Raw genomic sequence first — 15,708 nt, forward strand, 5'->3', positions numbered from 1 at the left:
AATTATAAATGAATGATAGAACCTTAAGGAGAAAGTAGCAGCCATGGGATGGAGAGGCAATACACAAATTGATTAAAAGAAAGTAAATTGGCAACAACTTCATAACTATAACGTATTTAACAAAATGCCAAGAGTTCCCTGGTTTCCTCTTCTCCAAACATGAATATACTTTTCTTCGTGTTCTACGACAGTAAATTGGGTTTTACACCATCTGTCAGACAAAACAAATGATACGAATATACCAACCCATCGGACCCGTCGATAAACAGTCAAGATAATCGTGAGGCTAGTCGATAATGAAAAGCACCAGTTCACCGGCTCTTGTAACTTCTGTCTGTAAAACTGTGTACACTGGAGAATGTTCTGGAGTGGCACCCTGAATATGTGTTTTAACGTGTTGTTTCTTTCTGTCTCAACACAACTATGCATATATCTTGGAGAGATTAGAGTCAGGCTTACTACTCACTGATCAGTAAGCAAGTTGCTGTAATATATATTGGCACATTTCTTTTCTAATACATAAAAAAAAACAAGCGGTTGCACAACCAGGGCAACAACACGAGCAACAATCTGTTCGACCAAATGAACTTTGGCCAACACACACACCTGCTATAGTTACAGTCCGTCAGTGTGAATGGCTGAGACGAGAAGCGTTCAGGTGGCAGCTGTATTTTGCAGAATAAATATGAAAACAATTTAGCTCCACGGAGCAGCTTGGACAAGTTTTACACAAGGATTTTCTAGTGTCTATTTATGTAAAAACACTTATCATCACACTTTGATAGCGTAGCTGCTATGCAAATATAAGCAGCTGACAGGTCTGCAGCTGTCAGGAAGACAAGTTGTCCTGAGAATTACTGACTAATCATAGATCAGATTGTGCTGCGGAGTGTGAATAAAGTGAGAAACCAGAGACAAAGCCGCTTCAGATACATATCTTAAAAAGCCCAGAGCAGCTTTTATTTGGGTTCTGCTGAAATGACAACTCCCTGAAGAAAGGCGGTTAAGAAAAGCAGAGAGTGAGAGTGAGCAGAGGAACCTTTCCTAGACCTAGGGTAATATTGTAATGAGCGGAGAGACTGAAGCTTATCTGGCTCAAAAGTCTATTGATATTCTGGAGGCCTCATGCAGAAGCTCCACTCTCATATTCACATGAGTAAAAATCAAATGAGTCGATGCAGCAGCGGCACGCTCTCCCATCAAGACATAATGAGGTTCTATAAAACCAAGTCGGCACAAAGTCCTCCACCAAATTAAAATCTCATGTCTGCAACACTAAAATATGTGGTGCTTATGAGTAGATATTGACAGAAGAAATAAGTATCTTCCCAGACGGATCATATTTAAGCCTGTATAGTTGCTGTATAAGGGTGGGGCTACAGTAAATATGAGAAAAGTAAGACTTCTGTCATCTTGGCTTGTTGGCATTGTACCTTGCAGTCATGATTTGGGCCTCTGCGACAGCGTCGCATTAATCACACGGCGCCGTACCCTTCGAGGCTCGGAGGCTGTCGCTCGCTGGCCGACTCGTCGTCCCGAGACATCTTAACTACTCGCACGACCCACTGAGGCATCATTAGAATGCAGCCTCATAGCCATGGTGTCGCCATAGCAACCGTGGACGTAGAGCTGTAGTCAAGTGGCTGCTACATCCGTGTCGCCGATAGACTGTATACGCGGGGACGACCATAACACGGCTGCTTTTGGGAGGTTTCTTCAACTTCCACCCACTGAACGTCAAGGACAAGTCACAGGGAGAAGAGCTAAACCGTCTCCAGATTAATCAGAGCTGTTTAATGAACCCTGTTTCTCTCTGTCACAAACTCAGGGAATGTGACTCTGAGCGAGTCCACACAAGGTTGTACTTAAAAACCAAATATGGAACAATGGAGTGTGCCGATCGGCAAAGTTAGTAATGAAGCACAGGCCTGGACGAGTGTCAAGTGTGCTGCGGAGGTGTTGAAGGTGCAAATCAAAACGACAATCATGCAGAGTGGATGTTTGCTGCAGCGAAGGAGAGACAATGAGCATGAGGACCAGCTTTTAGAGTCCAATAGCCCAAGTGAGCTTAATCAAGCTGACGACCCTCCCCGTTTTTCAGCCAACTGCCTGCTGCGATTTGGCCAGGAGAGCCTCCATGACTGACTCTGTTTTGGAACTGTATAGATTGAAAGCCGTTAACACTGCAGTTTATTTATTCTGCCACTCATTATTTAATCACCCCGTCCCTCAAAGTCTGCCTAAAATCCAACAAAGTAGCCAACATCTGGTAAGAAGGAGCCGGATATGCATCTGAAGCGCCACTTCATAAGACCTGCTGAACCTCTGCTGCATCACTGCCGACACAGCCGGAACACTTTCCGTGTGCGCTGGATGAGGATCTGACTGTGAGCACAACGGAAGAGAGAAAGCTGTAGCTTTTTTCTTTACCTCCTACTGGTGTGTTGAACCCACACAAGTACAGGGAGAGAGGATTTCCATTATGCAACATCTATGACCGTGGTTACACTCGTCTTTTCAATGCGACTTTTGTGAACGTGATACATATACACACAGACAGACAGAGACAGATTTATTTATTTTCCTATGCTTAATGTCCTGGTTGTCAACTCATGAAAGCTGCCAATGGTGCCTCACAAATGTGCTACAAGTGACAGGATGACATCAAACACTAATTTGCATATTAACCCTCTAAACCTTTCGCCCAAAATAAACCAATTGCACTAACCACATCCTGTAAAAACACATCAAATTCTGTGCTCCTTACTGCAACTGGGGAGCCATGATTGACTCGCCTGAGACCAATAGTCACATGACAAAAACTTGACATAACTGCAGGCTGCTGAACACAGAGCAGAGAGGGTTGTAAATATGTAAATAATTGAATTTCTAGAGCACATGGAGCCTTAAACATATAATACTTATAGGCACATGGAAAAATGTTGGATATATAGATACTACATCTTTTTTTTCCAGGTTGAAATCTGACTTGTGGCCCTCAGAGGGTTAAATAAATGCCTATTGAGTCATTTAAAGAAAAAGTGCTCACAACACGACAGATTCTGAGCATTGGCTGGCTCAGAAAAAGGCACATTATCTTACACAACACAAATACAAACAGCTCCACCGTTCGAGATGTTGCAGTCGAATTAGACTCGTGTTGGCTGAGTCAGGCTGACTGTCTCAAACAAAGAGCAAAGCCTGTGCAAAGAGTGCTGAACACTGAGGACACACCGGCTCTAAGATCCTCCTCCTCCTCCTCTCTTTACTCTACCGGGAGAGAGGCCGCTCTCCTGCTGCCTTCACTGGCTACTCTGGAGCACTGCATGCCATCAAGGAAAATATATAATTGGTTTGTGAATAACAGCCATGGCACTGAATTAGTCTAATCAACAGTTACAGAAACTTTATCAACAAAAAAAATATCAACCTTACTACCAGGCTCAAAAATAATAATTTGGTTTGTTTGGTTGTAAACATCTCAGCTGGAAGAAATGTGCTCAGACTGCAATCTGAGCTTTTCACATAATTGCTTTCACTTTATTTCCAGTACAAACAATAATTGCACCCAACTCAGCGGCTTTCATAGCCAGGGTCAAACCGTGTGTTCGTTAGTACGTCTAACCTAGTCAGCCAGTTAGCGTCTGTGTGCAGAGTGAGCTCTGTGCTGGAGCCACAAGCTCCCTACTGTCTGGATGCTCATTAAACTTGTATGAAGACCCAGCCTGGCAGCCCCTTGCCTGCCCGTCTGTCTGTACTTGCCCGTCATCTGGCTGGCTGTCTGTCTGATTGGTGCATTATATTAGCGGAGTCATTTTTCTGAAGGAGTTCCATGTATTGCTGCCAGGCAGCAAATACATTTATCAGCCCTGGCAGTGATTTAGTCTACACACTGGCATACATACTGGAGGGGGAGATCAATACGAATCCTTCGTACCAGGTGATCTAATACAACAGAAATATCAGTGGCGCTATAGGAAGGATATCTATCCAAAACAGCAGCAAGAAGAGAATGAACAGATGAGTCACAGCAGCGCTCTCTACTCAGCACCTATTTCTGTGCCTCATTGATGTAATCTCACAGTGTAGTAGGGGGGGGACAGATATGGCTCAGGCTGTGCTCTCAGAAACTGGAAGTTTGAAAAGGCAGTGTGGCCTTCAGCTGCAGATCTCCTCTATTAAAACACATTGGTCTGAACCGAATTAGCCCCCGTGCCAACACTCGCTGGCTAAACGTGTCGTGACTGATGTTTACAGGGAATTATTGGAAAACAACTTTTTCTTCTGGGTTACTACAGTAACTGCTGCTCAGAGGTCCAGGTGAAAGGCTGCAGCTCTATTTTCAGAGACACATTGGTAAGGAAAGCACATGTGAGGTTGGGAACGCGTGCCCCTGCTTCATGAAGGCAACAAGTGCACAACACCGATATGATTTACAGTCGATATGAAATGATGTAATGCAGCCAGCCAGACTGGTCAGGTGCACTCGAGTCTCTTGCAATGTCATCCACTGAGGCCATTGTGATTTCTGCGATGCGGGAAAATAAGGAGAGAACTTGAATCAGACTAAATATCTTGGAATTTGCCAAAATGTGGATGCAGTTTAGTAAAATGAGGGTTTTCCCTACCATTAGAAGAACTTGTTTCACAGCACCTAAGCTGAATGAACAGGGGTTTTAGGTTTATTTACGGGCACGCTGCCTCTCTCCTTTGCTCTCTGTGTCAGCGATTCCCCTCCACACAGACAGACACAATCCTATCACAGAGGCCAGGCGGCTAGTTTGGATCACACTACACCATTTTGGGTCTATTTTTCACTCACCCATAACTTTTAGAGATTGCTGGTGATGCAGCACTTCATCTTGTAGCCCAGCGGTCCCCAACCACCGGGCCGGTCATTTGGTACCGGGCCGCACAGAAAGAATAAATAACTTATATTATTTCCATTTTATTTTTGTTTTGTTTTGAAAAATTACCAGATTCTCTCCCAATTTCATCCGCCTGTGCCTCTTGACACATGTCAAGATTAAGCCAACAAGCTAGCGAAAATGAGTAAAACACAAATGTCTTTGGAGAGCTTCTTTGCACTGATTCAGCGTTATGGTGAGTTGTATTTTTTATGCATTTTATATTTGTTTTCATGCCGGGCGTATCATTTTATGTCATCGCGTTTATCCGCCACACCTTGAAGGCCGGTCCATGAAATTATTGTCTTACATGAAACCGGTCCATGGCGCAAAAAAGGTTGGAGACTGCTGTTGTAGCCCATTGAGAGGGCACCCTATTAAACGCGTACCCTTCTCACTCATGGTTATAACATAATCAATAACCCACAACTAACTCTCTTTAACGGGGTAAAACACCATGGCACACAACTTGTGACACAAACAATTTGTAAAACTAATATGCATCAACCAGCAGGCTCCATATCTGACCTGTCAGCGAGCGACAGCCAACCAGAGCACAAGGCTGTGATGAGGGCAGACTTAGGGGAGGGGTCTCTAAGTCGACCAAAACACGGAGATATCTGACACCAACAGCTACATTCAAAGCACTTAAGTTTACAAAAGGATTGAATGTTTTGCTTTACAACTGTATTGAACCACTGTAATAGTGAAATGTTGCGTTACATCAAATTCATTGATATTCATTCAAGCTGGAATATTTTCTAATGAATTACTGGAATGTTGATTATCCACCACATGATTAGACACCTCTTCTGAAGACAAACTCTGCTTAAATCACTAAAAATTAGAATTGGATTTCATAAAGCCCTCGCCATGCACTGCCCGAAATGTAGAGACACAGGTGGCCATCACACGCACAAAAGGCATATGGATGTCAACCTCTGCGCTTGAAGCCATGCATGAAGTAATGCATGAAGTACAAACCAGCCAGTAACACCAGGGCTCGAAAATAACGAGCACAACGAGACAAGAAGGCGACATCAAAACCACAAGCTGAAGAAACGCTTTACTGCAAACAGCCACATGACTTTGTTTGTAGCATTAACTAAAACTTTGAAGCTCCGACAAACACTCGTATATCACGAGTAACAAAAACATATTGCACAGAGAGAGTGCACACACTGCCTCTTTCTTTGGCACTGATGTATGGGGTGAGTTTTCCCTCCAGACTGCTTGGTCCACAAGTCAGCCACTGCAGTGAGGACGACAGTGTGTGTGACTGAGTTGTGTGGGTGAGGAGAAGCACTGCCACCATTAGTACAGCGTGTCCCAGCAGGGGTGGAAGAGGAGGAATTTCGGACCGTCGCAGAATTGATTTGAATCTCATCACGCGGCTCCTCTCTAGACCAAAGCAGTGCTGCACTGCATGTTCTGCATGGCAACAGAGCAGCGCTACTTTTGCTGGGCTGGGATAAAAGACTCAACGTGGACAAATGATGAGAACGGTTGTTTTGTCACTTGAGCTCAACCTATAGTGGATTTCTGAGGTCAGAGCTAATATTGAGTGGTAAGAAAATTGCTAATTTTCCTTTGCAATTGTGTATGTTGCACATTTTCACTTTTTAAAAGATCAGCACTTTTCCTACACAGTATTTCATTCAATCTACTAAAAGGTGCAGCGGGGAGGGACTACTTTTACAATATTATGCACCCCTCAGCTTTTGTGACAAGTTGCCAAACTTTCTCCGTGTAGAATAAAATAATCACTGCTGTGACCTTATTCAATCTACGGACACCGTGGCCTATATACAGCGTGATGGAGATACTGTCATGCAGACTACACTACAGTGGACCAAGAATCCAGTCTTCCGTTTATTCTGGTTCATGTAACAATGAACACAGACACTAGTCTCACGTTGCCAGACCTGTCTCACTGAACACACACCGTCTCTCTCTCTCTCTCTCACACACTCACACACACACACACACACACACACACACCCCAAGCTTTAAAAATATCCAAGTGTCACCCACTCTGCTGCTGATGGTTGGGTTACTATGGTAACGCTGCAACCAACAGAGACGGTACTTGTATCCGGGAGCCGAAACCCAGCAGAGGTCAATCAGTGTCACGACAGCAGCGATGTTTAAAATCCAGCTCCGCTTCACTTTTTCTGCACCAGGGTAAGGTTCACCATATGACTGATTGTACACATTAAAAAAAAATCTATTTTACATTGTTAGAATGACATATTTAGAGGTGACAAATATTGTGTATGCCAGTGCGCATACATGAAAAAAAACTTTACGTACCACATCTTCAACTGAATGCATCCTACAGCCGCCGCTATTCCAACAATAGACTCTAAATAAGCCATTTTACATAGTTAGTAGTAAACATGCGATTAAAACTACGGTGAGCTCAGAATTTGCGTTGCCTGCACAACATCAGGGACTGATGCGTATCCAACGGGCGTACTGTCACTGAACATGCAAGGCTGTCTCACATCAGTTTGTTTCTGCAGCCCCATATAAACTCACAGAGTGACCCCCATGCTGAAGGGCCAACACGTCAGCGAGCATTCACTTGATCCCAGGGCTGCGAGTGGGAATGAAAAGCAGATGGGGTGCTGGACCGAGTTTTTATTACAGCAATCGGAACAACACAGGGGTTAACGCCCCTCTTCAACATTTTTTATTTAGCTTCCATAATAATGGTCCCCCCTTGACTTGAATTTGCTGTCCCATTTGCGCTCCCCCTGTCCAGCTCCATGCTCCTCTTTCACTCTCCCTAATGGCTTTCTGCACAGACAGCCACACTGATAACAGCACATTCGTCTACCACAAAAGTATTAATCTCCACCGTGACAACTTTTAAGAGCTTAAAACGACTCGAGTGTTTTTTTGTTTGGGCCAGGTAAAATTTGAGTTTTCAGTTACCCTAAATGTACTGGGGTAATCTCTTGCACCCAACCAGCAGCCTCCAAATCAGGTCAACAATGACAAAGGACATGGACTAAAGTTTTGCAGAACCCCTACCACTAGCTACTACATTGTAGTCACTGCAGATGCAATGTAAAATAAAGTTAAGCATAGATTGTTGTATGCGTTTTACAAAGTATGTCCTTTACATGTATGCGAGCATGCATGGGACGGAGAGGAGGATGTATGTCACGAGTCCAAATGAGAACACTTGGAGACTTTGGATTTTGTTTGTTAGAGCCTGAGCAAGCACTTACTGCGTCTGCGCTGCCAGACTTCCCACCTGTCAATCTCTGCCTTCCCTGCAGTGGGTGTGGCTTGTGAATCGTCTCCAGCCTCTCCTCATTGGTCTCATGCCGGGAGGGGTGTGTCTGTGCCGTGCCAGCGGCTGACGTGGTGCAGTGCAGAAGGACTTTTAGTAAGCTCTTTCTCACCCTCTTTCCTTTTTTCCCCCCAAAACTTGAAATTTGGAGGACACAGTCAGATGGGAGAAGGGGAGCTACTCCACTCACATGCTCACACAAGCCCCAACGGTCTACGTGACATACAGACACCAATTTGCGCGCAAGGGTGTGAAATTAACTTTTTCGACAGTTCCATGTAGTGGTGATTATGTTCAGCATTTCACCAGAGCATCCGATTCAAACTTTCATGTTCTAATAGACTGCAGTGGCGAAAAAAATAGAAGAAATGAGCCTCTGGCTGGTGATGCACACGGGGTACTTTGATACATGCTTACACATTCAGAACAAACCGCTGCACAGACTGCTTTGCACCCGTAGACATAGATAATAATCAATGCAGCGATGATGCAGTGGAGTCTTTAATAAAATATGCCACTTAAGATATGACCGACTGCAGATACTAATGGTGAGGTCCGGTGCACCTGCTCTTACTCTCTCACACAAACACCTTGCAGTCTGTCACTCCTTGGCTATCTCTCACTTCTCATTCACACCGCTTCGACATTCCGTCTCTCGTTTCTTCTTTCTTTTCCCGGTCACTCTCCGTGTGGCCGGTTTTCTTTGCGACACCTCTAGTTCGGTTGGATTTTCCGACATGCTGAGCACCACAGACGATTTTCATGGGCGCAAACGGGCGACACCATCTTTAGTAGAATACCAGAAAGGAGGATCGCCTTAGTGGACACATAAAACTGTCAAGAGCATTGTGACCTTTTGTGTGCTTAACCTGGAAATGTTGCTGCTTTGGTTTCCAGGAATCCAACTAGGTCCTGAGCTCGCAAATAGCAGCCTTGTACAGCAAAATCTGACATGACACCAACGTGGACCATTGCTTTTACAGGTTACGGTGCTAGTGGGCCTTTTTTTTTCTCTCTCTCTCTCTCTCAGAGAGTAACTCCGTTGCCTCTTTCTCTGCATCGCCCCGTCTCCCTCAGACGTCACATGCACTCTCTCACACAGTGTTGCTGTCATGCTCCCTCTCCTTCTGTCCCTATGTAACCCTTCAGCTCTGCCTCTCTAATTGCATCCTTCCATCCGTCACACACCTCCAGGTGATGAGCTCATCTCTGTGGTTGCCTTAGTCACCTAACAACACGTCTGAGAAGCTGGTGGCGGCACAGCGGAGAGGGAGGGAGAGGGGGAGAGAGAGGACCTGAACTGAAAACACTGGAACAGAGCGCAGCGTATATGTCGGTGATGTCATCACAGAGCCCAGCTGAGCACGACAGGCCATGATGACAACAACCTCCATCCTCCAACCCACGATGACTCATTCCAGTGTCTCACAAAGAGAACGGACAGCCATTATAGAGCTCGGGATCGGATGTGGACGTGTGATGCGAGAGGTCAGGAAATGCTGGATGTTCCTGATGAAAAAAACTAAACTGGTTGAAACCCACCATAGGTCTGCTGGCACGGCTCTAAAAAATAACAGCCACACATCATGACAATAAGGAGGTCTGGGCTCAAGACAAATGCAAAAATATAGGACCTCTCGGGGCTCGACATTTATCACCAGCCTGCTTGCCCGGGGCTGGTAAACTCTGTGTTCAGGCAAGTGCATTGCCTCATGCAGTTGTCTGATTGGTTAAGGGAAAAATAAATGTGATCTTTATTAGAGAAGTCGGTTCCCAAGATATTCAGTAAAATATGCGATCTGTAGATTGGCATTTATGTTTTGTGTTGGAATCAGCTGGAGCGCTAGTTAACATTAGATGTTAGCGGTTAGCAGCCGGTGAGCAGCACAGGCGACAATAACGGCGCTAAAGCTAACGTTAGCCGAGATTGCATTTAGTTATATTATGATGCGTTCAAGCACTATTTAGTAAAAAGATTGGGGGGAAATAGATTATAAACGCATGAGGTAATCAAATTGAATCTAGTAAATTTAGTTTTTTTGAAAAGAAACTTGAATAATTTAGTTGTTTGAAAGAGATTTTTTTTTTTTCACAGCACATAAACAAGACATCAGGAAGATTATGATCTGTATAATTTCCTAACACTAACTCTTTGCAGCTTATATTACATAATTTAAACTATGAATGACAAGCGCCTGTAGAAAGCAACCAGAGTTGGTGATTGACCTGCACCGTAAGCACCGTTTCTGCTCTTTTACAAAGAAAGTGAGTCTGTTCGTGCATAAACAATCGTTAGCATAGCTTTACTAATGCTGTGTAGTCTAGCTATATAGCTGTCGGTCAGTGATGGACTGCTAACGCTGGATAGAAAATAATAATTGGAATCCCTCAGTTGACCTTCACATTAATATTTCTATCACTTTAAACAGGAGTCTTTGGGCATTCAGAGCTGAGCAGCAGCTTGTCCTTTCAGTCTCTGAAACTAAAACATTGGCTAACGCAACGTTAGCTCAGCAGCTGAAGGAGGGGACTGGGAGCTGGATCAACTTGGACGTTATCTGATATCTTCAGCTTTAATCGTGAGATGTCACCTACCAGCAGTCCCTCATGGTTACCGAAAAGGGAAAACTACATAACAATCATCACTCATATAATATAATGACACATAAGAACGATTGACTAGTATAATGAAAATGATTGTTAATGTGAACTACAGAAAATTGGTCTTGTTTTGTAGACACAGATGAACTTCGTATTTGGCTGTAGGTAAATACTGATATTTGTCAGCTGTAGTTGAGCTCCCGGCTCAAACACGGGACAGCTAGAACTTAAGCAGCACACACACACACACACACACACACACACACACACACACACACACACACACACACACACACACACACACACACACACACACACACACACACACACACACACACACACACAGTTTCTCACACATCACTGGAACAGGACTGCCTGCCACCTGCCCAGTTAAATCTACCGAAAACAAACATAGCGTATCATTGTTTTACTGTCAATCTTCTGCCTCAGGTTAGTTCCAGATAATGTTAATGGCTCTTGCTATTGTGATTGACACATGCAACATCTAGCGCCGGTGAGATGACTGTCAGGAATCAGATCTCACACATCATTTGTAAGAATATTTGACTGTAGTGCACTTTCCTTGCCGTCAGCCCATACCAATGGTTTCTATTTAAATGAATCTCACCGACTGAGTCTTGTTCATTTCCCACCATCTGAGTACAGTAAACGAATAAGCGCCTCTAGGAACAAATACAGCGGATCGCCTCACAGCTGGATGTTTTGGCTGTGACATTCTACGAGGTCACGGTACATTGAGAAACCCCGCAAGGTTGAGCAAGGCGGGAAAAATAGGCGATTCAATGACAGTAATTTATCGTTCATGCCACTTCTTCCAAAATAATAGCTGCCAAATTCCTTACTGTAAACAAACCAAATGATTTTAGGCTTTTGAGTAAATCTCTCGTGACTGAAATGTGCTGCTGCTGTCACAGTGCAGTGATGATGGGACAATCACTGATGTTATGGACAACAAGGTAGTGTGGGGACATCTGTGCATTTCTCTAATCCCTTGAGCAATACTGAGAATAACAATTTCCCAATTTTTTTTTTTAAACAACGCCTTAATCTTGCATCTGTCAAACTGTAAAAACAATTCAGTAATGTCCTATATACCCAACACTGGACAACAACAGGGATTTTAAATCATTATTCTATAACCTATATTGTAGTACTGACCTGGTGACAGTCAACTTGTTTGGGGCAAGCAAATAAACAAAGTTTCATTTTATTTAGGTGGATTAATTGAATATATTAATTTTGTATACACCTATTTATGGCTGTATTCCCGACGTCATTCTACAAAAAAGCTTGGCTACACAATACGCTAAGCAACTGTGTGTGAGATCTGAAATATGACGGGTTACTTTTATCAACAGACACCGTTTGATTGTTCAGCCACCAATAAAAACGGGCCGGCTGTCATTCTAAATTATCTGTGATTTGACAGATCACACGTGGAAGCCATGTGAAGAACAAACATGAGCCACATGTCTACTCACACGGAGAGAGCAAGAGGTGCATGGCTTAGCAAGCGAAGCCAAGTTTATACCCAGAGGAATTGCCGGTAACGGGTATGACGGGGGGGCGATCAAAAACACTTGCATCTTTTACGGATTGGGCTGTTGATCAAGGAATGTTTAGAAATGCAACATAGTAGGTCCCAGTATGAGGGGGATGTCGTCTATTGAACGTACTTCATCAGACACACAGTAAGAACGTGAATAGTCTGGGTGACAGCTTTACTTAGAAAAGCAGCATTCATAACAGACACCAAGTTATTTTCCATTAACTTGCCCACCTGTAGGGGCCGAGTGTGTAGACCTGTCAGAGGTCTGAAACTGTGCACTGCTTAACAGGTGCACTGAATTACAGCACAGTAAATCTGTGTCACGGACTGTTTATCACAACCAAGATGCAAGATATGAAATGCTACTTTAATCTCAACCTAGTGCCGTCAGAGTCGATATATAGTATCCTTCTCTGGGAGCCGGACTGTCTGTCTTCTTGTAATGGTCGTAGACACCAATACTCACGTAGACGTTGTTTGGGACAGACTCAAATCAAACCATTAGTATGTCCATAGTATGCAATACAGAACTGAAATTCAGTGAAATGTATGATTGTGTCACAGATAAAATGTATTTGATGTGGATGGGTGTAGTCACGCCCAGGTCACTTGATATGGACCGTGTCAGCACCCATACCAATCCTGGGTATTCAGGCATCCAGTGGACGACGGCCTGTTGATGGTATTTAAGTCTACTGTGGGCGTTAATGCTGCCAAAATTATGTAAAATCTCCAAAAAGCAATAAGACAACTTGCGTGGGGCTTGAATAGAATGCACTCGGGTCTGATGGAGACTTGCAACTCCCAACATATTGTAAAGTTTACTGTGACTTTGAAGAAACTTTACGGCGTTATCCCCCAATAATAAACCTTAATGACAGAGTAGTGCATGTGATATGTATCGTTGCATGACACAGTGATGGAAGAAACTAGAAGACAAGGCGAGGGATGATATACACTGGCCTACAAAAAGCAAGCAGACCTTCCCTGTTTAAAGTATGTCACGACTGTGTGTAAAATGCTGGCATGGGATAGGTTTGATCCTCTATATAAATATGTATGTTTGTGTTCATAAATCACAGTGCAGGACAACATGTAGGATGCATAACAATGCAATAAATCAAACTACCACTTTCCCTTTAAAAGGGTTGCACTGAGGACACGTTTTCCTCTGGTTGACACTGCGTTCATTATTAAAGTTGTTATTCTGAATAAAAACAGCCCTTTATACAGCAGTAACGCGCCTGCTGCACCGGCAGGATACAAGTCCGCTCCTATGCTACGGTGTGTCTATCCGTCTGCATGCAGTAAAAGCCGTGGTCTCGGAGGGGAGGAGGCATCACCAGAGGTAACGTTACGCCTACATCACAGAGTCGCACAAATCAAAGTCTATAAACAACGTCGGACTCCCAAAAGTTGCGACCCGAACCTCAGTACCGCTAAATGCGAGCGGGCTACACCCGGCCGTGGTGCGGAGTTTAATAACGGCCGTTTCTACCGGCCAACCCGAGATGTGACAGTGGGGCGCAGGAAAAACCCACTCTCCCCAAATGTTCCCCCCTTCTCGCCATCGACGTAACAACATGTCGGCAAAGGACGGCCATGTTTTGCTGGTTATGTCGACACGGGGAGGAGGAAAAGTAGACACGATGTATCTCCGCTCCGCCGTCTACCACCACGGCCTCGACGTATCAAAGTGAAACTTAAACACCGGGGGGAGAAAACGTCCAATTAACAACTTGGCGGACACATTGTCTCAGCACGCAGGTGTGAACGGCAGAGCCAGGCAAAGTTCACGCGGATAGACAAGTTAAAATATTTATACAGAGGCGTGCGGGTGTTTGGGAGACACGCAGAGGCAGCGTGAGCCAAGAGAGGGGCACAAAAAACAACTACATGCAGTTTTAACTTGAGGGACTTTTAAGGGTGGAGAGGGGGGCGTTAGAAAAACAAGAGCAAGAGTTGATCCATTTTCTTACCTGCCCGCCGTTTTGGCGCGATGCTCAGGTGGCGCGGTACAATCCCAAAGCGACTGCGAAAACAACAAAAATGAGACGGACCGGTGTTAAACACTCTCGCGGCGGTCCGGTAACCGAGCAGACAACAGGCGACAGGAAAGAGAACATTGGCGATCACAAGGAGGATCTACGCCAAAAGCCACATGATCGCCGACGTCAGAGTACGTATTTGCATGCCGTACCGGAGCGCCGGTGTCCGTCCACAGCGGATCCATGGCGGCTGCTGCCGCGAAAAGTTGAGACACGGGCTGAGGAAAGTGAACCAACTCCGCTTCCAGACGGCAGGAACGGCGCTCGTGGCTCCATGTAGCATGCCTGCTGCGCATAAATGAATGAACGGCGCCTTGTTGCCGTCAACTTGTCCCCCGTGCTGATGCCCGCCTGCCTCTTCGCTGGGAGCTAATTGAATATTACAGTATCAGAGGGGGCGTTGGTTACCCCTAAGGTCCCACCCCCTCTCTTTCACCCCGCCCACCCCTCTTTCTCTCCCCTCTGTCTCTCTATATGCATGATGCGATGCTAGGTGAGGAGTTGCTGCAATGCTTTCTTAAGTGGGAGCTGGTCTGCAGGGGGGCTGCATACATCTCCGTCTTTCATCACACACACACACACACACACACACACACACACACATAAAACACACTCGCATCTGGATCCAGAAAAAGGTTAGTCTGAGGTCAGCTGATACAGCTCGTGTGTCGGTGAGACAAACTGGCCTGAATTGACACGGGCGGCTCAGCGAGCTCGCGCACAACAGTGACCCCCACTGGATCCTCCTTAGAATTGATTTTGACCTTGGCCCGTGCACGCATGCACGTTCCTCGTGGAGTCACGTACACAGTTTGCCCTGCAGCGGTTTCACCAAACTCAGTGTCATTCGTGAATACAAAAAAAATGTTAAAGGACCACGAAGAAAGTGTTATTGTAATAAAGTGTGAAGTCAGCATGGATGGAGGCTGGCTGAACATAGATTGCAGTCTTTGGTTTACAAGCTTAAGATAATTGAGACATCACACATGAGAAAGGTTGGCGCAGGTTAAAAGCATGAATGTGTTGCAGACAATGCTGTACTTTTTGTAGTGCAGGCACTCCAATTTTAACCACACATCACTTTTAATATGAACATTTGTTCCACGGTTAGGACTACCAGCTGCCGACCACAAAATAAAGGTGATAAGATAATGATTGAGTGGAAGAGAAATTGCTGTTTGTGCGAGAGCAACAGCATCTCTTTGTATAGTTTGAGTTATTATGTATTTAGTAGCTATATAGCTTGTTCAGTTTCTGCATGACCAACGGTAGTGTAGC

The 15,708-nt window shown here is 44.7% G+C and overlaps 1 protein-coding gene across 1 annotated transcript in view; it reads right to left on the minus strand.

Moving 5' to 3' along the window:
* LOC116399162 (zinc fingers and homeoboxes protein 2) overlaps positions 1-14,713 on the minus strand; it is a 26,696-nt gene extending 11,983 nt beyond the window's left edge. The window contains exons 1-2 of the mRNA XM_031876113.1: positions 14,583-14,713; positions 14,362-14,414 (exon numbers count right to left, since the gene is read on the minus strand). Coding sequence (XP_031731973.1) covers positions 14,362-14,414; positions 14,583-14,713 — 184 coding nt within the window. The remainder of the gene's footprint in view (positions 1-14,361; positions 14,415-14,582) is intronic.
* Positions 14,714-15,708: the final 995 nt, after the last annotated feature.

This window comes from Anarrhichthys ocellatus, unplaced genomic scaffold (assembly GCF_004355925.1).
Source record: "Anarrhichthys ocellatus isolate YVR2014 unplaced genomic scaffold, GSC_Weel_1.0 scaffold103, whole genome shotgun sequence".
NCBI classification, from domain to species: domain Eukaryota; kingdom Metazoa; phylum Chordata; class Actinopteri; order Perciformes; family Anarhichadidae; genus Anarrhichthys; species Anarrhichthys ocellatus.